At 45.3% G+C, this 24536-nt stretch overlaps 1 protein-coding gene across 1 annotated transcript in view; it reads right to left on the bottom strand.

Moving 5' to 3' along the window:
• Positions 1–24536, bottom strand: part of LOC125910904 (contactin-associated protein-like 4) — a 132926-nt gene that overhangs the window by 12626 nt on the left and 95764 nt on the right. The window contains exons 15-19 of the mRNA XM_049614444.1: positions 23993–24120; positions 19241–19411; positions 18482–18700; positions 6576–6815; positions 385–609 (exon numbers count right to left, since the gene is read on the bottom strand). Coding sequence (XP_049470401.1) covers positions 385–609; positions 6576–6815; positions 18482–18700; positions 19241–19411; positions 23993–24120 — 983 coding nt within the window. The remainder of the gene's footprint in view (positions 1–384; positions 610–6575; positions 6816–18481; positions 18701–19240; positions 19412–23992; positions 24121–24536) is intronic.

The raw sequence follows: 24536 nt of genomic DNA, 5'->3' as shown, positions 1-24536 counted from the left end.
TCACTGTGGCATGACCTTCCTGTGTTAGCACCCACCTTAATTCTTCCCTTTGCTTGGAAGGAGGAGAAAACGTTTTCCACACATAGCTAGACACATCACCCTCCCAAGAAGGAGCTCCCAGTGGTGACATTCCTGTTTACCTGAGATATGCAAATTCATCACTGATTTTTTTAGAAGCTTCCTAATACAATTACTGAAATGACACATTTGGAACAATATTTCCGGAGTCCTGGAAAGCAAAGCAAAATAACACAAAACGGTATTTGCGGAGTAGGCAAGTTTCTCCTCGTCTGTAGCTTGAGAGGCTTGACCACTGAGTGAATACCTCATACGTACGGTTCTAACGACTACAGTTTATGTTTGTAACGCCCAAACGAGACTCACCATTTTTGGCCAGGATAACAGAAAGGTATTCCTTGTAGAAGGAGTCCACGTAGAGCAGCAGGCTTGGGGTTCGCACTGTTTGGAAGCTGAATGTGATCGTCTCTCCAGCTAATGTCATGTCCCCGTGAAATGAAGCAGCGAGGGGACTGGAGTTTGTACTTAATGGATAAAACTCATGAAAACTGTAAGTCACTGAGGACCCAGTTCCAAAGTGTGCAGAAATCTCTGAAATGAGAAGCACATTTTGAAGTTATGAGAGATTAAGGACTAATTTTAGGTATACCTGTGGACATTTGAAGTGTTTTCGTTTTCACAACACGTCAACAGATGGGAGAGCAGAGAACCACGTAGCAAGCGCTCACACATCAGAAATGAACGGCACGGTTACTCGCAGCTTCAGCAAAGTCCTCAAGTCCGAGTGTTAAAACCACATCTGCTGCTTCCTCAGTCGAACGTGGCCATTGAGGCACAGACGTCTCCGGTAGCTTCTTTCCTTCCTACGTTTTGCTCAGGGTGCCTCTTCTCCTCGGCAGGCAGCAGTCTTGCCCAGCAGCGGTGAAGGGCGGGGGTGGAAGGTCCCTTGCCCTCCAAAGGCCCACCAGCAAGGGTCCACTCGTGCCCATTTTGTTGCTTACTTTACTGGAAAAGCAAAGCTGTGCCGGGGGTTTCGCTGTGAATTTGAGAGAGGGGAGCCGTGCGGAGGCCAGAAACCGTCCCAGCTCCTCCTTCGTCGGTTTATGAGAGTGTGTCATTGGCATTCCACATAATCAGATGAGGCTCCACGAGTTCGTGTGCGTGTGGATGGGGGTGCGGCATGGGCGGTGTAGCCGCTGGGTGTCCACGCATCGCCACGGCTGCGGCAGGGGCACACCTGCTGGCACGGCCACTGCGTCACTGTCTCACAAACCCACTCCCGGACCACCTCAGAGTTGTTTCCTCCTCGCCCATGGTGTCAACCTCTAAGGCAACGTTTGCCTCCACGGGGACCTTCAGACGGCTCTTAGAGGCTATGGGTACAGAGCCATACGGGAGGGGAAAAATACCTTTTTAATACCACAATGAGGGATAACTAAGGACGATAAACACACTCATTTAAAATGTAGAATTTGTAGAGTTTTAGGAGACGAGTGCACCCATGAAAGAATGACCACAGTCAATATTCAGAACATTTCCAATTTTCTTCTGCTCTTTGGGCTTCCCGGCAGTTGGTTTCTTCCTTAGGCCCCACGCTCAGGCAACCACTGATTTGCTTTCTGTTACTCTAAATTGATGGGTGTTCTAGAATTTCATATAAATCACACATTACGTTTTTGTTACTTTATTTTTTTGCCTCAAGTTAATATTTGTATACAGTGTGAGTTAAGCGTTGTTACATATATATACATGCATTCTCCATTTACATACAAATATTCACTATTTTTTCCCACCATTACTTATTCTTTAAAATACTTTGGAAATTTGGGGCACCTGGGTGGCTCAGTCGGTTGAGCTTCCGACTTCAGTTCAGGGCATGATCTCACAGGTCGTAAGTTCAAGCCCCACATCGGGCTTTGTGCTGACAGCTCAGAGCCTGGAGCCTGCTTCGGATTCTGTGTCTCCCTCTCTCTCTGCCCCTCTCCCACTCATGCTCTGTCTCTCTCTTAGAAATAAATGAACATTGGGGCGCCTGGGTAGCTCAGTCGGTTAAGCGTCCGACTTCGGCTCAGGTCATGATCTCACAGTCCGTGAGTTCGAGCCCCGCGTCGGGCTCTGTGCTAACAGCTCAGAGCCTGGAGCCTGCTTCAGATCCTCTGTCTCCTTCTCTCTCTGCCCCTCCCCTGTTCATGCTCTGTCTCTCTCTGTCTCAAAAATAAATAAACGTGAAAAAACATTTAAAAAAAGAAATAAATGAACATTAAAAAAATTTTTTTAAGACATCTTAAAAAAAGTACTTTGGAAATTCAAGCCTTATGCATTTCCATGTAAAATTTAGAATTAACATGTGATTCTGCTGAAATTTTGGTTGGAGTGCTGCGTCCATAGATCACTCTGGGCATAAATGATACACTAATAATAATGAGTGATCCAGTTCAGCAATATGGCATATTCATCCATTTCTTTAGATGTTAGTTTCTTTTAGTATTTTTCAGTGTAGGCATATTACATTTATTTGTTCCATTCTCTATAAATATCTCATATTTTTGGATTCTATTGAAAATATAATTTTATTTATAATTTTTTCCCAGTTCTTTATAATAGTACATAAAAATTAAGTTGAATTTTGTATATTGACTTTGTATTCTGTGACCTTACTTAACTCTTTCATTAATTCTAGTAGGTTTTTGTAAATTCTCTATATTTGCTATAGATGATTATATCTTCTAAGACTAAGGAAAGTTTTACTTCTTTTTTCTAATATGTACAAACTTTATGTTCTTTTCTTGTCTTATTACAGTGGCTAAGACCTCAAGCATATTTAAAAGAAGTGATGGGGATAGAAATCTTTGCTTTCTTCAGTCTCAGAGGGAAAATATTCTGTCTCGCACCACTAAATATGTTAGTGATACGGGATGTTAGGTATCCTTTAATGGGTTTGGAAACTTACATCATATTCCTAATTTCATACTGAATTTTGTCAAATGTGTTTTCTGTATATATCAAAACACGTGTTTTTCTCTTTTATTCAGTTGATATAATGACTTTCCTTGAGATTAATACAAAATTAAACCAGCATTGCACCTTTTGGACTAATCCCACTTATTCATATTTTTTCTGTATTTTTGATTTGACTTGTTAATATTTTATTAAGTGTTTTTGTGTCAGTATTCACAAGTATATTCCTGTAGTTTTTGTTTGTTTTGCTTCTTGTTAAGGCTGCTTGATTTTAGTATCATATTATTAGTAGGCTCATGAATTTCATTGGAAAAAGTTCTCTCCTCCTTTCTATTCTCTAATAGAATTAGACTGTGTATCAGACTGGAATTACCTTTTTCTGTAGGAATTACTAGTGAATACCTTCTGGTCCTGGAATTTTCATGGTGGATAGATCTTTAATTAGAAATTAAATTTCTGTGGTAGTTACAGGTTATTGAGATTTTATATTTATTATGCTTTGGTTTGGTAATTTGTGTCTTTGAAAAAATGTGTCCATTTAACCTAAGTTGGGAAACTTAGATTTTACTGCCATAATGCTGTTCATAATATTTTATTGTTATACCTTTAATTTTTGTAACATCTTCTTTGGTATCTTTTATTTCTAATATTTATAGTTTGTGTCCTCTTTTCTTTTTTTTGAGAATTTAGTTAGAAATTTATCAGTTTTATTTATCTCTTCTATGAACTAGCTTTTGATTATACTGAATGTGGTTACATAATGCTAGTTATTTCATTCAGGATTGCATTGATTTTCTTCTTCGTCTATTTCTTACTTCATTAGTTTCTGCTTTATCTTTATTATTTCTTCCTCTTTCTTTGGATTTCATTTTGTCATTCCTTATATTTCTAAATTGGAAACTTATATAAGTGATTTTATATCTGTATTATTTTCTATTAAATTACATAAAGTCATACATTTCCCTTTAAGTTATGCTTTAGTTGTATAACTCAAATTTTAATATGGTATATTTTTATTTTCAATTAAAATATTTTTAAGTTTCATTTATGAGCCCTTCTTTGACTCATAAATTGTTTAAAATTGAAGTATTTAATCATTGATATTGTCATAGAAGATTTTGAGTCTCTTCAAATTTTTTCATTTCTTTTTTCTCTATTCCTCCAACTGAATGATTAAAAAAATTTTTTTAATGTTTATTTATTTTTGAGAGAGAGAGAGAGAGAGAGAGAGAGAGCATGAGTGGGGGAGGAGCAGAGAGAGAGAGGGAGACACAGAATCTGAAGCAGGTTCCAGGCTCTGAGCTGTCAGCACAGAACCTTTAATATTTATTTATTTATTTATATATTTTTAATGCTTTTATTTATTTTTGATACAGAGAGAGACAGAGCATGAGCAGGGGAGGGGCAGAGAGAGAGGGAGACACAGAATCGGAAGCAGGCTCCAGGCTCCGAGCTGTCAGCACAGAGCCTGACGCGGGGCTCGAACTCACCAGCCGTGAGATCATGACCTAAGCTGAAGTCAGACACCCAACCGACTGAGCCACCCAGGTGCCCCATGAATGATTTTTATTGTCTTATTGTCATGGATTCTTTCTCCTGTTGAGCCCATCTAGTTATAATTACTTTTTAAATTTCAGTAATTCTAATATTCCTATCAGTTTTTTAAAGTTTATTATTTTGAAAGAGAGAATGCGTGTGGGTCAGGGGCAGAAGGAGAGAGAGAGAGAATCTCAAGCAGGCTCCACGCTGTCAGTGCTGAGCCCAACGTGGGGCTTGGTGTCACAATCATTGAGATCATGACATGAGCTGAAATCAAGTTGGATGCCTAACCAACTGAGCCCCCCAGATGCCCCTATTCTAGTCGGTTTTTTATATGATTTTCATTGGCCTCTTGAAGTTCCATACCTGTTTATTTGTTGATGGCCATTTTCTTTGTTTCTCTGAATTTTACTCCCTTTTGAGTGTATTATAATCACTACTCTGTGTCTTTGCTGAAACAAAAACAAAATGGACCCCCTCAGAGTCCATTCTTATTCACTACATTTCTTCCCTGAGTATGCAAAATTTCTTCATTCTCTTTCTTTCTTCTTTCTTCTTTCTTTCTTTCTTCTTTCCTTCCACGTTTGGTACTTTTTGAAAACTGGACAATGTAGACAGCTCACTGCAAATGTTCTTAATTCTCTTGGTTCTTGTTTGCCGTTTGTCCCAGTGGGCGGGCACCAGGCCTGCACCCCCACCCCACCCCTGTCTCCCCGGTCACGCGTCCCTCGTGTCTCTGCAGTGACGCTGCCTCTCGAGGTCGTCCCGAGTCTGCATACTTGGGGGTCCGTCAAGGGTTTGGCCAAAGACCACGTGCAAACCTGGGGGCCCCTCTGCTCTGTGGTTTCCTGGCGTTCCTTCCTTGGCGCTCCTGCCCTGGGGCTCCGTGGGTTTGTGTGGCCACCTGAGTCAGTCAACGTGACTACAAGTTCAAGTTGAATTTTACCTCTGAAGGTACAGAGCGTCCTGGAATGGGGATACCAAACACCACGCAGATCTGTCTTCAAACATCACTGCTATGACTGCGCTCTGACCGCAGCCTGGCAGTTAATTCTTCCGAAAATCAAGAAGCGATCTAATTTGGTTTCCACGTTTGCACTCCAAAACCCGGCGGTTTTTAAGGTCAAAATGCAGCAACAGCTCAGATTCCTGAATGGATGCATTGGGATTTACTTTGAGGCCGATGGGCTTTATTTAGATTCTGTGAGTGTCTGCGAAAACTTATAAGCACATCCCAAGAATTATGCACATGCTACAATTAGCTCTTTCTGTCATTTCAAAGAATGGCTTGTGACCTCTCAGAGTGAGAAACACTGAGAAATATTCCATCATTTTTATTGTAGGAAGAGGTCATCAATAGACCTTGGAGCAAGTGTTTTTAAGTGGCTCTATTTCAGCCACCTTAATAAAAGTGGAAATGTATTTATTATGCCAATAAAATACGTTTTTGGAGGAAAACTCTTCCTGTAGGACTGGAAGCTACTACTGGAAATAATAATGACACGCAGAGTAACACTGGACTAAACAGGACAGGCCTGTGACAACATATCATCTGGGAGCTTAGGCATCCGGTAGCACTAAGGTCGCACAGATGGTATTTCACGTATTTCATGAGAACCTCGAGGACCTTGGAGCAGAGGTTAGATTTCACAGTAGGGGGCCCTGGCTTCTCAAGGGGACAGTCCATTTCTTCCTAATAAAATGAAATTGGCTGTAAAAGAGTGATTTATAAAAGGAATTTAGGAACTGAAATACTTTGGTCAATGGTTACACAGAAGAGGTTTAGTTCAGTGTTTACACACCCCTGCAAGCCGCCCCTCCCCTCCCCTAAGCCGCCCCTGCTCTCTCCTTTCCAGGTGCCCCTCCCCCCTGCATAGCCCCTCTCCCTCATGCCCTTCCCCATGCAAGCCAATCCTGCCCCTGCAATCCCCCCCCCCCCCGGCGCCCCCCCCCCCCCCCAGCCCCCCCTGCCCCTTCCCCCCCCCCCCCGGCGCCCCTCCCCCATGGCGCCCCTCCCCCCTGCACTCCCCCCTCCCTCTTCCCCCCGCCCCCACACTCACCTTGCGCGCAGAAGGGCCCTGAGAAAGCAGACAACTCGCAGTCGCAGGAGAACCCCCGCGGCCTCTCCTGGCAGCGCCCTCCGTTGTGACACAGGTGCCCGTAGGTGCTGCAGTGCCCGGGGCAGCCGGGCTCCACCCCGGGGGTCACCTGTGCCCTGCCCTCCAGGTCCAGCGCCTGCCCGTTGAGCTGCAAGGAGCGGATGCACCCCAGGAAGCCTCTCTGCCTGGTGGCCGTCCCTCCTGGAACAGAAGTACAGGACACGGTCCAGACCTTCACGGAAGAGGTAGAAACTGCGACTTCTCAGAAACCTTTATGAACAGGTATCACTTTAAAAATGGAAACTTTGGCACAGTTGGGAGATAATAAAAAACACTAAAATATTTAAAAAACACGACTTCGGTTAATGTTTATTCTAGACCGATTCCTTGTTAGTTAATAGGAATTTATGTTTTAGTTTTATTAGAATAAAGAATGGGACTTAGAGAACACCAATATTATTGTAATAATGATGTAATGTGGTAGACAGTGATATGATTACCTAAAATGTAAGAATTTTTTAACATAAAAAAACAGATGTCCATTTATGGCAATAGTGGAGTAACCAGCCTTGGATTTGCTCTCCCACCTTGGAAATAACCGTCAAAAACCAGACAAATGTGAAACAAGTGTCCTGAAGGCACTGGACATTTGCACACTAATGGCAGTCACCCCTGGGTTATGAGAAAATAATGACCCAAGCCCACCACTGCCCCAGGTTTCTGCCTGGAGAGTTTTCAGGCCACGACGCAGGCTGGGCGGTGGGGGGTGGGGGGCAATGTCACTCTGCTCCCCAGATGAACGCTGTAGGTCTACTGAGGGTCCCGCCGGAGCAGTGAGCCCCGCACTGGCCAACACCTGCGGAGAGGTACCTGAGGCCAGGGAGGGAGTCACTCAGAAGACTGGATGGTGTCCCACAGGGCTGAGGTCAGGGCTGGGGTCAGAATATGGGCTAGGACTAAGCTCCAGGGCTCCTGCAGGACTGGGGACACTGTTCTGTACTTACTGTTCCCAATAGTTGCCGGAGGGCAAGCCACCAAATTCAGGAGGAATCTCATACAGAAGTTAAATTTTTTTTTGCCTCAGTAGTGGGAAAAAATTAATCCCAGATTAACTCCAGTCCTGTTCTAAAAATATCTTAAAAGCAAGACCACTAAAACCAATCAAACTCTTTCTGTGTACCTTAATCTTGTTCTAGACCAAAGTTCAAGAATATATAAAGGAACACAAAATACCCAAGGAGATATTCACCAGGTCCAACAAGGAGAAATTCATCAGGTCCAGTATCCAGTTAAAAAAAAAAAAAGGCACATATACAAAAAAGCAGGAATTTATGACAAATCATAAAAAGAAAAATCCATCAAATAAGTTATCCAGATATGATACAGATGATAGAATTCACAGATGAGGAAATTAACACAATTATTATGACTGAATTCCACATGTTCAACAAACTAGAGAGATGGTTGGATTTTTTTTGCAAAAAGTAGAATACATTAAAAAGACTCAAACTGAATGCAAATTGTTGATTAAAGTTCAATTTTGAAGAGAAAATTACATTAAATAGGATTAATGGCAGATTAAGATTGGCAGAAGTCTCCATTTTAATTTCTGAAGATCATTTTAAATTTCACTTTCAATTTTTTCTTTGAATGATTGCTTGTTGAAGAGTGTGTTGTTTAATTTATACATATTCGTGTATTTTCCAATGTTTCTCCCCTCAGCAAAATAATAGCCAACTGAATTCAAGAGGAGGTCAGGGGATATTTCTGGGATGGTTCACTGTGCACAAATCTGTTGACGTGGCACAGCCCCCAACAGAGCAAAGAATACAGATCACACCATCTCCTTGATAGACACGGAAGAAGTATTTGACAAAATTCAACACCCATTCGTGATAAAACTCTCAACAAGCTGTAGAGAAGAAATTGTCTCAACATAATAAAACCTACATAGGTCAACCCTACAGATGACCCCACATGCAGTGATGAGAAGCTGAAAGCGTTTCTGCTGAGATGAGAAGCAGACAAGATGCCCACCCTGACCTCTTCTAGCCAGCATTGAGCTCCGGTCCTAGAGCAATGGGCAAGATAAAGAAACAAAAGGCATCTCAATAGGAAGTGAAGAATTAAATTTGTCTCTGTTTGCAGATGACATGATCTTATATGTAAAACCCCAAGGATTCCACCAAAACTTGCAGAACTCATAAGTGAATTCAGGTAAGCTGTAGGATACAGATCAACATTTAAAAATTGGTGTGTTTCTATATTTTAACCGTGAACTATAGGGGAAAAAATTGAGAAAACATTCCCATTTACAATAACATCAAAAATAATAAAATACTCAGGAATGAATTTAATCAAGGAAGTAAAAGATCTGTACACTGAAAACCCTAACACACTGATGAAAGAAATTGAGGATGACACAGTTAAATGGGGTGATAGTCCATGTTCACGGATTGGGAGAATTGTTAAAATACCCATACTACCCAAAGCAATATACAGATTTGACCAATCTCTTCCAAAATCCAAATGGCATTTTCCCAGAGACAGAAAAGAATCCTAAAATTCGTATATACCACAAAAGACTTCAAATGGCCATGGCAATCTTTAACAAGAAGAACAAAGCTGGAAGGATCATACTTCCTGATTTCACATCATATTAAAAAGTCTTGGTAATCGAAGCAGTATGGTATTGGCATAAAAAGAAGTAAAATGGCTAATGGAGCAGAATAAGGAGTCCAGAATTAAACTCACACAAATCATATACAGTCAAATATCTTCGATAAGGCATCAAGAATACAAAATGAGGAAAGGGTGGATAGTCTCTTTAATGAATGGTCCTGGGAAACTGGACATCCACAAAAAAAAAAAAATGTAGCTGGACTCTTATCTTACATCATAAACAAAAATCAACTCAAAATGAATTGAAGACTTAAATGTTATACCTGAGAATATAAAACTCCTAATGATTTTTTTACATGACACCAAAACATAAACATCAAAGAAAAAGAATAAAACTAAAAACCTTTCGCACAGCAAAGGAAAGAGTCAACAAAACGAAAAAGCAACTTGAAGAATGGGAGAAAATATTTGTAAAATATATATGATAAGGTATTAGTATGCAAAATATATAAGGAACCCCTACAGCTTAATCACAAAATACCAAATCACCCGAATCTATAACAGGCAAAGGCTCTGAATAGACATTTCTCCAAAGAAGGCATACAGATGCCAACAGATATTTTAAAAGGTGCTCAACATCACTCATTATTAGAGAAACGCTAGTCAAAACCACAATGTGACATCACCTCCCACCTGTTGGGATGGGTATTACTGAAAGGACAAGAGATAACAAATGTTGGTGAGGATGTGGAGAAGAGGGAACCCTTGTGCACTCTTGGTGGGAATGCGAGCTGGTGCAGCCACTGTAGAAAACAGTATGGAGGTTCCTCAAAAAATTACAAATAGAACTACCCTACGACCCAGCAACTACTCTTCTGGGCCTATGTCCAAAAGAATTGAAGTCATTGTCTTGAAGAGACATCTGCACCCCCGTGTTTATTTCAGTGTTATTTACAGAAGCCCAAATGGGAAAAGAACTGAAATGCACATCGGCAAATGAATACCTCACACTATACATAAAAATGTGGCATATTACAATGCCCTAAAAAAGAAAGAAATTCTGTCATTTGCAATGACATGGGTGGGTCTGGAGGACATACTACTAAATGAAATACAAAATGAGAAAAACAAATACTGTCTCATCTCATTCGTATATGGAATCTAAAGTAGTCAAACTCCTGGCAACAGAGAGTTGAATGGTGGCTTTCGGAGCCTGGGGGGAGGAGGAGAGGGGGAGGTGATGGTCAAAGGGTACAAAGTTTCAGTGACGAAAGATGAATACATCCGAGGGATCTCTATACAGCGTAGCGCCTACAGCTAACAACACTGCTTTGTACACTTAAAATTTTTAAGAGGTTAGATCTTATGGTAAGGGTTGTTACCGTAATAGTAATAATAAGAATTAATTATTATTATATATGTCATTATATATAATGATATATATAATGTATATACTATAACAATTATATATTATAAATATTATATTATGTACGCGGTGTGAACACCATGTTGTATATGTGGAGGTCGCTAAGAAAGTAGGTCTTCACCTCAGCAGTAGCAATCTCTTACTCGACACATCCCCAAATGCAAGGGAATTAAAAGCAAAAATGAATTACTGGGACCTTATGAAGATAAAAAGCTTCTGCACAGCAAAGGAAACAACCAACAAAACTAAAAGGCAACCAACGGAATGGGAAAAGATGTTTGCAAATGACATATCGGACAAAGGGCTAGTATCCAAAATCTTTAAAGAGCTCACCAAACTCCACACCCGAAAAACAAGTAACCCAGTGAAGAAATGGGCAGAAAACATGAATAGACACTTCTCTAAAGAAGACATCCAGATGGCCAACAGGCACACAAAAAGATGCTCAATGTCGCTCCTCATCAGGGAAATACAAATCAAAACCACACTCAGATATCACCTCACACCAGTCAGAGTGGCCAAAATGAACAAATCAGGAGACTATAGATGCTGGCGAGGATGTGGAGAAATGGGAACCCTCTTGCACTGTTGGTGGGAATGCAAATTGGTGCAGCCGCTCTGGAAAGCAGTGTGGAGGTTCCTCAGAAAATTAAAAATAGACCTACCCTATGACCCAGCAATAGCACTGCTAGGAATTTACTCAAGGGATACAGGAGTACTGATGCATAGGGGCACTTGTACCCCAATGTTTATAGCAGCACTCTCAACAACAGCCAAATTATGGAAAGAGCCTAAATGTCCATCAACTGATGAATGGATACAGAAATTGTGGTTTATATACACAACGGAGTACTACGTGGCAATGAGAAAGAACGAAATGTGGCCCTTTGTAGCAACGTGGATGGAACTGGAGAGTGTGATGCTAAATGAAATAAGCCATACAGAGAAAGACAGATACCATATTGTTTCACTCTTATGTGGATCCTGAGAAACTTAACAGAAACCCATGGGGGAGGGGAAGGAAAAAAAGAGGTTAGAGTGGAAGAGAGCCAAAGCATAAGAGACTCTTAAAAGCTGAGAACAAACTGAGGGTTGATGGGGGGTGGGAGGGAGGGGAGGGTGGGTGATGGGTATCGAGGAGGGCACCTTTTGGGACGAGCACTGGGTGTTGTATGGAAACCAATTTGACAATAAATTTCATATATTGGAAAAAAAAAAAGAAAGTAGGTCTTCAGAAGTCTCATTATAAGAAAAAGACTGTAACCACGTGCGGTGGGGGGGGCAGCTGGATTCACTGTGGTCTTTCTGCAGTATACACGTATTTCAGTATGTTGTGCACCTTGGACTAATACAAAGTTATACATCAATTGTATCTCAGTAAAGTGGTAAAAATGTCACCAGGAACGTTTTTTAAAATTAAAATTAAATGTTAAAAAAATCCATTCCAGAAAAAGGTATGCATAAAGCAATGATAACATCTAACATCAAAATAAATATGAGACTGGTATCGTTCATTACTCTTGAATTATTTCCTTGGCATTAACTATGAGCTCCAGGACAGTAAGCCACACTATGGAATCTGAAGCAGTGAGACCTTCCAGCGTGGTCACCGTGAGACACTGACATCATGTCACCAGCCCCCACCCCATAGGGTAAGGCACACAAACAGAAAAAAACAAAAAAACAAAAACAAAACCTCTCCAGTTGGTATCCATTAAATATGTACATCTTTTTACATATCAATAATACTCCAAAAAGTGATATAAAAAATTAAATGTTAAATCCTGTCTCACACATATATAAAAATATTTTTAGATAGATCATATGCCTAAAAGTAACAGCTAAGAAATAAAATTACAAAATTTCTAAAAGAAAATATTGAAGAATTTCTTCCAAACCTGGACAGACGTAGATTTCTCAGATAAGACTCAAGGGTCGCAATTTGTAAAAGAAATCTTTGATGAATTAGGCTTGAAGGTCTTTTTTTTTTTTTTTTTTTAAGTTTATTTATTTATTTATTTTGAGAGGGAGAGAGCACGAGCAGGGGAGGGACAGAGACAGAGGAAGTGAGAGAGAATCCCAAGTAGGCTCTGTGCTGTCAGTGCAGAGCCCGACTTGGGGCTCGAACCCATGAACATCGAGATCATGACCTGAGCCAAAACCCAGAGATGGATGCTTGACCGACTAAACCACCCAGGCACCCCAAGCTTGAAGGTTTTTAATCCAAAGTTTAACCGATACTGAAACTTCTGCTCATCCCAAAACATTGGCAAAAAGCTAAAAGCAAGCCTCAGACTGGTATTAACAATTGTGATTCATGTATTCAATAAAGGACTAATGTCCAGAATATATAACGTTTCTACAAATCAATAATAATAAGGCAGACAGGTCAATTAAAAAAGGGCAAGGGCGCCTGGGTGGCTCTGTCGGTTGAGCATCTGACTCTTAGATTTCAGCTCAGGTCATGTTCCCAGGGTCGTGGGATCGACCAAGCTCAGTGTGGAGCCTGCTTAAGATTCTCTCTCCCTCTCCCTCTCCCTCTCCCTCTCTCTCTCCCTCTCCCTCTCCCTCTCCCTCTCTCTCTCTCTCTGCCCCTCCCCCACTCACATGCTCTCTCCCTCTCTCTCTAAAATAAAATACCATAAAACCTTGGTTTGTGAGCATAATTCCTTCCAGGAAATATGCTTGTAATCCAAAGCACTCATATATCAAAGCGAATTTCAAGAATCATTTGGCTCAGTTGTGATCACGGAACGGTGGGTGTCGGTACAACTCCTATCGCAAGACATAGCTCATTTATTGTGAGAAATAAGTTTAAGAATTCTCTACGCTTACACCAATGAGTTAACAAAGCACAGAGCAGAAAGCCGCTTCCACAGGGCGAAAGCATCCAAAGACAGCTAATATATACAGGTCTTAATGGAATCTTGAGTAACATCATTCTCAGGATAGCTCCATTTGTCTTAGTCTGCAGAAAACTTAGATGAACAGCTACTGTGCCTGCAGGAAAGGGCCATCTGCTTGGTGCAGAGATGTTGACTTGTCTTTACTCTAACCTCGGACACCATATACCTTTGAAACCCTTTTTCTCTCACACACGAGTTAATGATTACTGTTCCATTGTTTCTTTCTGCACAGCCACCACATATATAAGCCTTCAGGATCCTAATAAATATGGAGAAAGGACCCTGACTCAGGGCTTTTGTCTCCCCATAGGCATTAGCCTCTCTTGTTTTCATTTCTGCTTCTGCTCTCTTGCTGGACAAGAGAGAACTCCAGACTCATAGCCTGTGACAATTTATCAAGTTAAAATTTATTTGGAATGTTTTTTGGTCTTGCGAACACTTGCAGAACGAGTTACTCGCAATCTAAGGTTTCAGTGTAAGAAAAGAAGGGAGAGAAAACTTCAATAGGCACTTCACTGGGAAGGTGTTCACGCCAGGAATGATCATCCAGAGTGTGTCAACCTCACTGCGGTCAGGGAGGATGAGTTAGGCATACGGCGCGGCCGTCATGCACCCACACACTGACAACAAGACAGAGTCAGTGAATCTCTCCCATTTCTGGGGCAGGAAGGTGGAAAACCACCTTGGAAAACTGGCTGGTGATTTCTCGTGAAGTGAAGTGAAGATTTAGCTGTGTCCAGGAGAGCGGGTGCTCGTGGCCACACGGACGTGCACAGAAACGCCCAGTGGCTCTGCTGTGACCGTGCAGAGCTGAGGCGGTCCGGGGTCCCTCCGAGGAAGGCAGGTGGCGAGCCGTCATGTGTCGGGTTAATGAACAGAGACAGCAACTTGAAAAAATAGTGGTGCGTGCAGTAACGAGGATAAATTTCACAAACGTGTTGAACAAATCAAGACAAAGGAATTCTGACTACTTGATTCCATTAACAGGATGCTCAGTAGTGGGCGGACGTGCTCTCGGGCCTGCGAGGCGGAAGCCGCATGCTGCACAGGTGGAGTGTGTTTGAACTGCCGTCGTGTTTCCTCAAGAGTCACCGAGACCTTATTGGGTAGGAACGTGTTGTGTATTGGCCACAGAGTTCTCTGCTCAGCTTAGGGCTCTGCAACAGAAACCGTCCAGAACGGGTAGAGACGGAGGCACAGTGGGTGTTTCAGTTACTAATTTTGGTCGTATTTCCCCTGGCCACCTTCACAGGAGAAAGCACTCTGGTCTTCACGTTGGCCCGGTACACTGTCTTTGGAGAGACGCCAGCAAATAATCTTCTAAAATGTAATACCAGAACACCATGGGCCTTGATACACAGGAATAATAAAATGTAGAATATAATTTAAATAAAATTAGCATTTATATGAACATGACTGCTATTTGTTTCGATGGAAGCGTTAGAGACCTCATCTCAAGTGACTTTATCTTATGCAAGAGCCTGAATCTCCCTGTTTCATATTTATATTCCAATTTAACAACTTTGTATAAAACCTGAATTTTTCTGAATGATTTAGGATATGCTCTGATAGATCTGTTTTCAAGAGAATAGGGTCCAAATTGCTATGGACTGCGGTATGGGAAAGCCATTAACTTTTTCCTCCAACTTTTTCTTATAGAGACCTTTCTTCCATGCAGTCTCTGGATGAAAACGGTCATTACAAAAATAAAGAAATAGCAGTTCTGAACACTCAGTGTAATCTTAACAACCCCATGTGGATGTCGCATCCACAGAGGAAGACTCGATACAAACCAGTAACTTTCTTCTCAGAATCGGCAGGCTGACACACAAAAGCACCATGAGTTGTTACCCTACAAGTTACAAATAAACAAAACTAGAATTCCCTTAGGCATATTTACTAAAAACCTATCTTATAGATAGAGCTTGAGAGATATTTATCACTCAGGTCATGCTCATCACTTGGCAGAGGGACGGTGTCCAACACTCTACAACACGTCTCATGGGAACCATTTCAAGTAAGAGCTCTGCCTTCACTTGCTGCACTAGCCTGAGGTCCAGAACAAGGCATCTAATTTCCTGCACAGGGTGGCACCCAGCAAGGAAGGCAGGGCTGGGTGGGGGCTGCAAGAGCCTGTGCACTCTCCTGATGGGAAGATAAGGTGGTGCCCCTGCTCAGTGGGAGCTCTGAGGTGGAGGCTGAGACCAGACAACCACCTCTTCCCAGTCAGCCATGTGGGCACCTCTGTTCTCAACTGGAAACCGCATTCAACACCACAGCTCAGCCCTCGGCACTTAATAAGTGATAATGAATAAATGATTATGTTCTATGACTACTCAGCTCTAATTCCAGGCAAACGTTATGACTTATTTTATTAATGCACCTATGGGGAAGAATGTGTTGATCTACAGTTGGTGATACTGTGGCTTGTTCAGTGGTCCTGTTGTAAGTATAACTTACCAAGTTGATATTTTGGTTTATATCTTATTGATTTATTAGCTTGGTTAGAGACTCTTTGTGGGAAAGTGGTTCTCTCTAAGAAGAGGGTTAAGATAGGTTGTGAGTGACCAACTGAGCCCACCTTCCCCCTCCACTGGTCCTCTGGGGATTCTGCATGGATAATGCCCAGAGATCAAGCAAAGGTGATCTGTGGACACTGGCTTCCTCAACAGCTGCTTGGAATTGAAAGGACAGATGGATCTGAGAAACTGGACATGATGCGGCTGGATATTTGATCTTATTTTCATTATTAAGAATTTATGAAGAAAATATAAATTTCACTAAAGATAGACAACATTTCAAATGGGTGAACAAAGTCAAAAGTTGGAATATTTGGGGAGGTTTGGTAAATCATCCAGCTAGAAATTAAATCCCTCTGTTAGATTATTCCAGAAATCCTGAGATTTTATTTACATTGCAGCCCATCTTTTATTTTTCTGATTGAAGTAGTTAAAAAAATGAGTTCTGAAATCAAGATCAAGTTTCTCTTATTTCACAATTGAGAAATAAATTGCATTTTGAGAAAAGCAACCTTTCTGGGGCACCTGGGTGGTTTAGTCAGTTGAGCCTCTGACTCCTGGTTTCAGCTCAGGTCATGATCTCATGGTTCATGGGTTCAAGCCCCACATTGGGATCTGTGCCTACAGCACAGAGCCTGCTTGGGATTCTCTACCTCTCCTTGCCCTTCTCCCACTCTCTGTCTCTCTCTCTCAAAATAAATAAACATTAAAAGGAAAGAAAAACAGCCTTTTCAAAAGGGCCCATTGTGCCTATCTCCCATGATCAACGCCTGTAATTATTTGCATTGACGAATCGGGCCACAGACGTGAGGTTGCACGTCACCAAGGGACTCTGTACACATGGAGGTCTCCAAATGCCTGTACACACAACAGCTGCCCGGTGCGGCGGGAACCAAATCAAAGGGTGCAGAGAAACATCCGGACATAGCACGGAGCCATGCCCACATGCCCACAAAGGCTTCCCGTCCTGGGCTTGACCACACGTGGGGACGTCAGGTTGAAGGAACTGGCTCCATGTGGAGAACAGCTCCCGTTTGCCTAGGAAAGTACATCCGTGCATTGGCCGTTGGGGCTGGCCTGTCCCCACAGTGCCGCTGGCCCTGCAGGCTTGCTCTACCTGAAACCAGTTCTCAGCAGGACCACAGCAGATGCTGTGGGAAAGACAGGAAGATTTTACACAAAGAGCTGAAGATAATTCCCATCTGGTCCATTTTTCAGTCTTTAGGGTATTTCTGATGTTTTGAATTCTTTAAAATCACCCCACAATTGCACTGCTGAGTTCTGGGCAGACACTGATGTAGAATCTTATCTGAGATTTCGCATTAACACACAAATAAATGATTCCAGAATTTAGGATCAACTAATCCTGTTTGAAAACTGGGATGTGAAAGTGAGGTTCACAGACATTCGGTCATCACAGACACGGAGTAAGAAGTGAAATTACCCCGTGATGTTAGAGGGATTTCATGTCGTATTTATATTCACTCGAAGAAACATCTTTATGTACATTATTCAGGTCTGGCCATGTGATCACTGTTAAGGTGTTTAGTACAGTGTCTTAGGAGCAGAAATGTCAATAAATATATATCTCCATAAAATAGTAGAAAAGAGCAAAAAAAATAACAAAATACTGAAAATTGTGTTTGTAAAATGTCGGGGTAAGCCTCACCCTCTGGGAGGAGCCTGTGAGGCCTGTAGGAGGTGGGCAGGGACCCCTCGACAGTTCAAACCCAGGCCTGTTTCATATTTTGTTAATAGTTGGTGATTCTTTTCCATTCATTGGCATTTGCGATAAAGAGCATCTTCTTTATTTGAAGTGCATGGAGTGGCCCCGGGAGGGCTAATCCCTCACCTGACCCGTCCCACAAACACAATGAGGCCATTTGTGAACAACACGGCCAAACCCGAAACCCAATCAACCAGGGCCTGGGCTGCAACAGCCAACAGGGGAGCCAGGGTTGGGGGGCCGGGGAGGAGGGGTGGAGGTGGGGGTGTGTGTGTGAAGATGCGGCCTGGCTGCCCCTCCTGGTCTCTCTGTAGCGGTTTCTGGGGCGCCCGGGGGTGGGGGCGCTGCACTGAGAAGCAAGGACTGCAGCCCCCAGCGAATGGGGACCGCCGATGTCCACCTGCCGCTGGGCAGTGTCCCTGGGAGCCTGGCTGGGGCATGTCTGGGGCCCTGACCCTCCCTGCAGTGTGCAGGCTCCCCCGTCCACGGTGGCCGTGCCTTTGTCCGGAGGTTAGGGTCCAGCACCAACCACCTGCCCCGCACCTGGAGCCCACAGGTGCCTGACGGGGCCACCTCGGCCCACCGCATGCACCCGGGGGCAGGGCCTGGCCCCAGGAAGCACCCGGGGGCAGGGCAGGGCTTCAGGCAGGACCCCGGGCGGCACTCACCCACAAACAGCTGGCTGTTGAGCTGAAGACGCAGGTGTCCGTCCTCAGGGGCCGTGTGAGTCCCGGGAGGGAGCTGGTCCACCTGGAGCCACGCCTCCTTCGTGTTCCTCTCCGCGCGGACCAGGTGCCACCTGCCGTCATTGAGGGGGGCTGGCGCCTGCACGGTGACCTCACAGGGCCCATTCCCCACGTCGAAGGAGAAGGCCACCTCCATCGGGGCTGGAGGCATGACACAGGGGACCGTGTCCCAGACAGGCCGCGGGGACTCGGGGACACAGGGCCCCCACCCCCACCCAGCGGAGGGACATGGGGCAGGAAATTACTTTTCCAGGTAGACCAGGGGGCATAGGTATCTTGTATTTGGGAAAATAACGATATAAAAAATTAAGCTTAGAATGTGCTATTTGCTTTGATTTGCACTGGATTGAAACCCTAATTACACGTGCAGAAAAACTATAAAAAACACCCGGACCCCGTGTAGAACTTAGCCCAGACCCTCACCCAGTTTATCACATAAGCAAGCTGTGGGTCAGGGGTTATCTGTTGCAGGCTGTTTGGGGGTCCAGTGAACACTCTGTGGGGACCTAGCTGAATCCAAACCCTGTCTACGCCCAGACAAAGGGTTCTTACTCCAGACCTCTGAAGACAGGTCCTTCCCACGGGCTATCAGAGACTGTCAGTCTCATGAGTTCTGCCGCAGGACTAGACGTGAATCACTGGCTGGGGCTGATGGACCCACGGAATGTTCTGGAAACTTACAGCGTAGCTCCAGGCTGATGAAGTCTGTGATCCCCAGGTTCTCTAAGAACACCCCAGATGAAGCTCTCGTCTTGAAAAAGAAGGACACGTCGGCGCTGAGCTCTGCGTGGAAAGTGGGGAAGTGAAGGTACGAAGTTTCCGTGTGGAAGGAAGCTGAATTCCAGAAGGACCCTGGTGGAGACAGAAGGGGAGGGTCACACAGAGGAGCCGTGTCCTCCAAAGCCACCTTGGTTGTTGCTGCCGCTCGGAACTTGCCCACAGGACGTCTGAACGGCAAGCTCGGTGAGAGTGGGGTTCGTGAAGACCCTAACCCTTCATGGTGCACGACAGAGTAGCGTGTGAATCGTGTCCGTTGTCACATCGCCGCGTGGAAGGTCTCCCCTGTATCCAGGCAGATCGCGCTGACAACACCCTGCACACTTTACAGTCAGAACCTGAATCTGCTCATCGTTTGAAATGTTAAGCACGTATATAACTGAACTTAACAACAATCCCACAGAAATCCCGAGATGTTGTCATGACCGCGAGGACCCAGATGGTCAAAGACCCCCCTTGCCTGGCCCCTTCCCCAGAGCGGACACCCCCTGGCCATGCTGTCACCGACACACACTTTGACCTGAGCCCTGATGCAGTGGGGGAAGTGACCACCCCCCTCACACTGGCTTCTGCCACGTGATCTCCTTTCGCTCAAATTCGATGAAAAATAAATAGCTTAAAACATCTTAAAGGTGTCCCACGGACAAAAAGCACCTTCCCAGGATTAGCACTTCAACAGAAAGCACTTGGGAAGAGGCATGATCACATGACGCGTCGTGACTTGGAGCGACCCCTGGGGCTTCTCTGCACTTCCCTGCAGTGTTTGAGTGTCCCCAGCCTCCACGCAGACCCAAGGTTGGCTGTGGCGCAGCCTGGGCCGGCGACGACCCTGCGTCCGGGCTCTGAGAGGCCACATTCTTCACAGCGCGTGATTCAGCCTCACATCCGAATCGCTTTTCCTGAAGAATGAGTTCACACACGGGGTCAGAAAACAGCCACCCCAAACGCCTCTCCACCCCGTGTCCGGAGGACAAACATGGGCCCGGCTCGCCTCCTGGCTGCGTGTGCACAGTTCGCCTCATCTCCTGCTGTGCTGGTCGGCTTTGCAGCCTTCGGTGGGCGTGCAAATCAACGAGTCGATTCTCAGGTTTTCCTGGGACTCACATGCAGACAACAGTGGGTTGTCAGTGGGTTTTCAGTGGAGACGCATTTTGAAGATGTTTTATGTTTCTCCAGAGCATAATTAGTTGAGGACGGAAGTATGTTTCTCTGCACAGCTCTTCCCTGGCCGGGTCCTAGTCTGCTCCATGAAGGAGGAGGTGCCAGATGACCACTGGTCCCTGGAGTCCCTGCAGCCACGTGGGGCAGGACCACATGCTGTTCTAGTTGAACTCTGAAAAGAAACTGGAATTAGGACGCCCCTAAAGAAAACACAAGGGACCCCTCCCGAACATGGTCACTGGTCATCAGAATGTTTGCCTTAAAACCCCAAATTAGAGAAAGCAGCTTTAAAAGAGTTCTATCTCTTGTTTCATTTCGATTTTCTAAGTAAATCCAAGAGCAGCCTTGGGGACTGGCTCAAACTAGTGGGCAAGGATGTTTTTGGCTGCACACAGCCAAATGATCAAGTCTGTAGGGTCATCTATAATGATCGAGCCTAGGGTCATCTTCCACATGGTTAAAGCCTTCCAACAAATGTTGACACTGTGGTCACCGGGCCCTTATTGGTGGACCTGGCTGGGGTAACCCGCCCGCTGCGGTCTCCTGTGCCCTCAGGGGCCTGGGTCCTCTGTGCCCCCGGTTTTCCTGTGCTGAGATGGGCTTAGGAACTCCCGGGTGGGAGGCGTGAGCTCTGCAGAAAATGACCCGCACATGCCGTGCTCTGGGGGTTCGGTGGGAGGACAGAAATTCTATCCGTCCGGGAAACTGTCACGTTATCGAGTGAACCTTAAAGGTAGGGATTTGATAACAGGCTGCTTGAAGGCAACCTTTATTTCTTGTGTGCACGGGTGTGTGTGAGCCTGTGTGGTACAGAACGGTTGTAGAATCCAGGCAGTTACTTCCATAAGAAACAGATGTAATTTCATGTATATTTTATATACACAAACTATATAAGTACAATTTAATACTCGGTATGCATGTTGTGTGTAGCGTAGGCATATACAGTATGTATATATTGTGCACATATTACATGTATGGATTCATATATGAGAGAAGTCGACACACAGACACTGCTTATTTAGGGAAATTAACTTTGCTAGCCTGATGATATTAATGGTGATTTCACAAATGTTTTCTTTTCCGAGCTTTTATTTGACCCGTTAATAAATTATCCCAATAACTAATTATTACACGAAAAGGAACAGAGACCATGTTAAAACTAAGATATTTACTTATAAAATCAAAGATACACAAAAATGAAAACTATCCTTCTTAAAACTGGAAGTATACATTTTGAAATTGCTAAGATGAGAACTATTTTTCTAGTCAAATTCATCTTTCGGGTCAGTTAAGAAACGGGTGAGCACAGCTTCTTAAAAAGACGTTATGGTCGTTATAACTTCAGCTTTGAGAACTGACCTTCCACTTAGTGGCTCCTCTTCTGAAATTTGTAATGTTTTCAAATGTTTTGGAAAATCACAACTGGGATCGGATATAAAGGAGAATAAGAATAAAAGTGGCTCGATTTGATTACCGTTGTCGGCTCGTAGACCAGCTGGAAGAGAGCAAAGCTGTTCACACGTCTGCGTAGGAAAACCCTGTGGAGACACACACGCGGGATACAAGTGACAGCACACGAAAGGTAATCCACGTGCCAGGCAGACTCGGAAGCCGCCTCAGAGAAGATGTGTTCTTCGGGCTCCAGCGCCCACGCTGGCTCCTGGGTTTGTGTGCAACTCCAGGCGCTGCCAGGATTACCGATACTCCAAAGACACACGCAGGTACTTTTGTTACCTGCCGCACCTTTCTTACTCCCGCTGTTTATTCCGGTGCCAGCTGGGGCCAGCAGGTCCAAGGAGGAAGGACTCTGGACCCCAGGGTTTGCCGGCCTTCCCATCTCAGACTGGGTGCAAGACAGAGCGTAAGGTCCAACACTGGGTGACGTTCCCTCGTCTTGTGCACCCACCCGCCGTCTGCCGTGAGGGGCTGGGGCACGGAGGTCGCGACGCTAACGGAGTCCGACAGCCACTCTCACCTTCCCACGCCGGCTGCCCCCTCCCTGCACACGGCCCGGCTTCCCGGTTTCCTCCTGTCAGGCGCTGTCTGTCCAGAATCGCCGACTGCCCCACCCCCCCGACCTGTGCACCCCGGGGCTCCGTCCTTGGCCTCTTCCCTTCCCTCTGGACACACACCCGAGGGTCCTGTCCTCAGACGACTCCTGTGGGCAGCGGCCAGCCTCCCCAACGGACACTGTGTGAGCAGGGCCGAGGCCCCCCTCTCACCTCTCTGTGTTGGCCTCACAGACGTCTGGACCCACGTGTTCACATGGCCTCAACCTCCAGGCCATCACAACCCTTTTCACAATGGCAGTTCCATAATTCTGCACACGTTATTTGTGGAGCAAATGCGAGTGGGCAAGGAACATCGAGGAGGCCAGGGAAATCAGAGAAAAGAATCCGGCAGAAAGCGAGGCAGTCGGCTGCTGTAAGCATTTGGAAGTGGTGGACGTGACCAGACCCTGGGTGGGACCACCACCACGGAGACCCGTAAAGGCTGTCATCCAGGATTCTTGAAAATGGGACCAATCCACCTGCATCCGAAATGGTTTTGATATAGCGGTGCTGATGGAGGAGAGATTAGTGAATTCCTCTCTCTGTCCTGCGAGCCTGTCCTCTGCCACGGGGTAGTTTATGGCTCTGCACGCCTTAAATGTTAACGCGCCCTCTGTAGCCACGATTCCCACGCAGCTGTCCCAGCCCCGCAGACGGACCGGGGAGCCAATTCCGGGGGCTCAGGAATGGCTTCGCAGACCACGGGACGCTGAGGACAGGGTTTCCCGACTGCACGTCTCTGGTGGTACCCCGAAGGCAGATGCTTGGATTACATTTAAAATTGTAATGGAAAAATTATCTGAAAAAGATAGTTGAATAAAATGGGTCACAGAATGCCAGTGTCGAAGATTTTAAGACGGTTTGCTGCTCGGATCATCGGAACAGGAGGACCACCTCTCCCCGCAGGTGCGGGGTTTGCATGCGGACTCTGAGTACAGATGGTGTGACGCAGCTGGGGCACAGGATGTATTTCTCCCCAAGGCTGACGAAATCGAGACCAATTAGCAGAGGTTGAGAAGCACCACCGGCGAAGGCACAACAGCTCTCAAGAGGCTGTTCGGAAGCCCCGAGCCCCTGAGCTGACTCCCTTTGACGTCCAGCAGCTGTCCCCACGGCCGCGGGGCTCAGACACGACGGCTGTCTTCCCTCCCTGCACCCAGACTAAAACCCTGAGAAATGGAAGGGAGAGAAAACATTCCCGACTGTCTCATGAGTGATCCTGAACTGCGGTTCTCTAGAACCTTCCCTCGGAGCATTTAGCCGCTCTGAACGCCGTGCGTTTCACGGCAATGGTTCACACCAGGCGTCAAGCAAGAGCAAAGCAGCCCTGACCCCTCTCCTGAGTTTTACAAGGGACGTAATTTCACCTTCATCAGCACGCGCGGCCCCCTTGCCTCTCACAGACCAGCCACTCCCCGGAAGGAGGCCGGTGGCCGTTACTCACGGTCCCCCTGGCACAGCAGAGGCCCCAGTTTGTAGGCCGCCGCGGAGCCCGGGCGGGCTGCGTCTGTGACCACGATGCGCGTCACGGGCAGGTGCTCCTTGTGGGACAGCACGCCTGTGTCGTTGGTCCTGGGGGAGAAAACAGCCGCTGATGCACGTGGGGCTGGCAGAACAGCTCCACGTGCCTGCCTATCGGGAAGGAGGGTGGCCCCCGAACACTCCACACACAGCACCTCTACCGGGTCCTTCCCAAGAGCAGACGGTGTCCATACCACTGACCTCGGAGAAGGCCGGCGGCAGATTCAGAAGCGGGGTCATCTGGGCGTGCCTGGGGTCACATTCAACCTAATTAAGCAGCCGATCTGAATACGGCACCAGCACAGGACTTACATGAAGCTTTTATACACTCGCACGGCACCAGGTGTCCTGTGGGTAAACCACTGCGTTGGGCGTGTTAAATATTAGCAACACCCACTAGCCTACGTAACACATGAACTGTTTTTTTTTTTTTTTTTTTTTTTTTTTTTTTTTTTTTTTTTTTTTTT

This window comes from Panthera uncia, assembly GCF_023721935.1.
Source record: "Panthera uncia isolate 11264 chromosome C1 unlocalized genomic scaffold, Puncia_PCG_1.0 HiC_scaffold_3, whole genome shotgun sequence".
Classification (NCBI taxonomy): Eukaryota; Metazoa; Chordata; class Mammalia; order Carnivora; family Felidae; genus Panthera; species Panthera uncia.
Note: the sequence above shows the minus strand (reverse complement) of the source record. Positions and strands in the feature narration are given on the sequence as shown.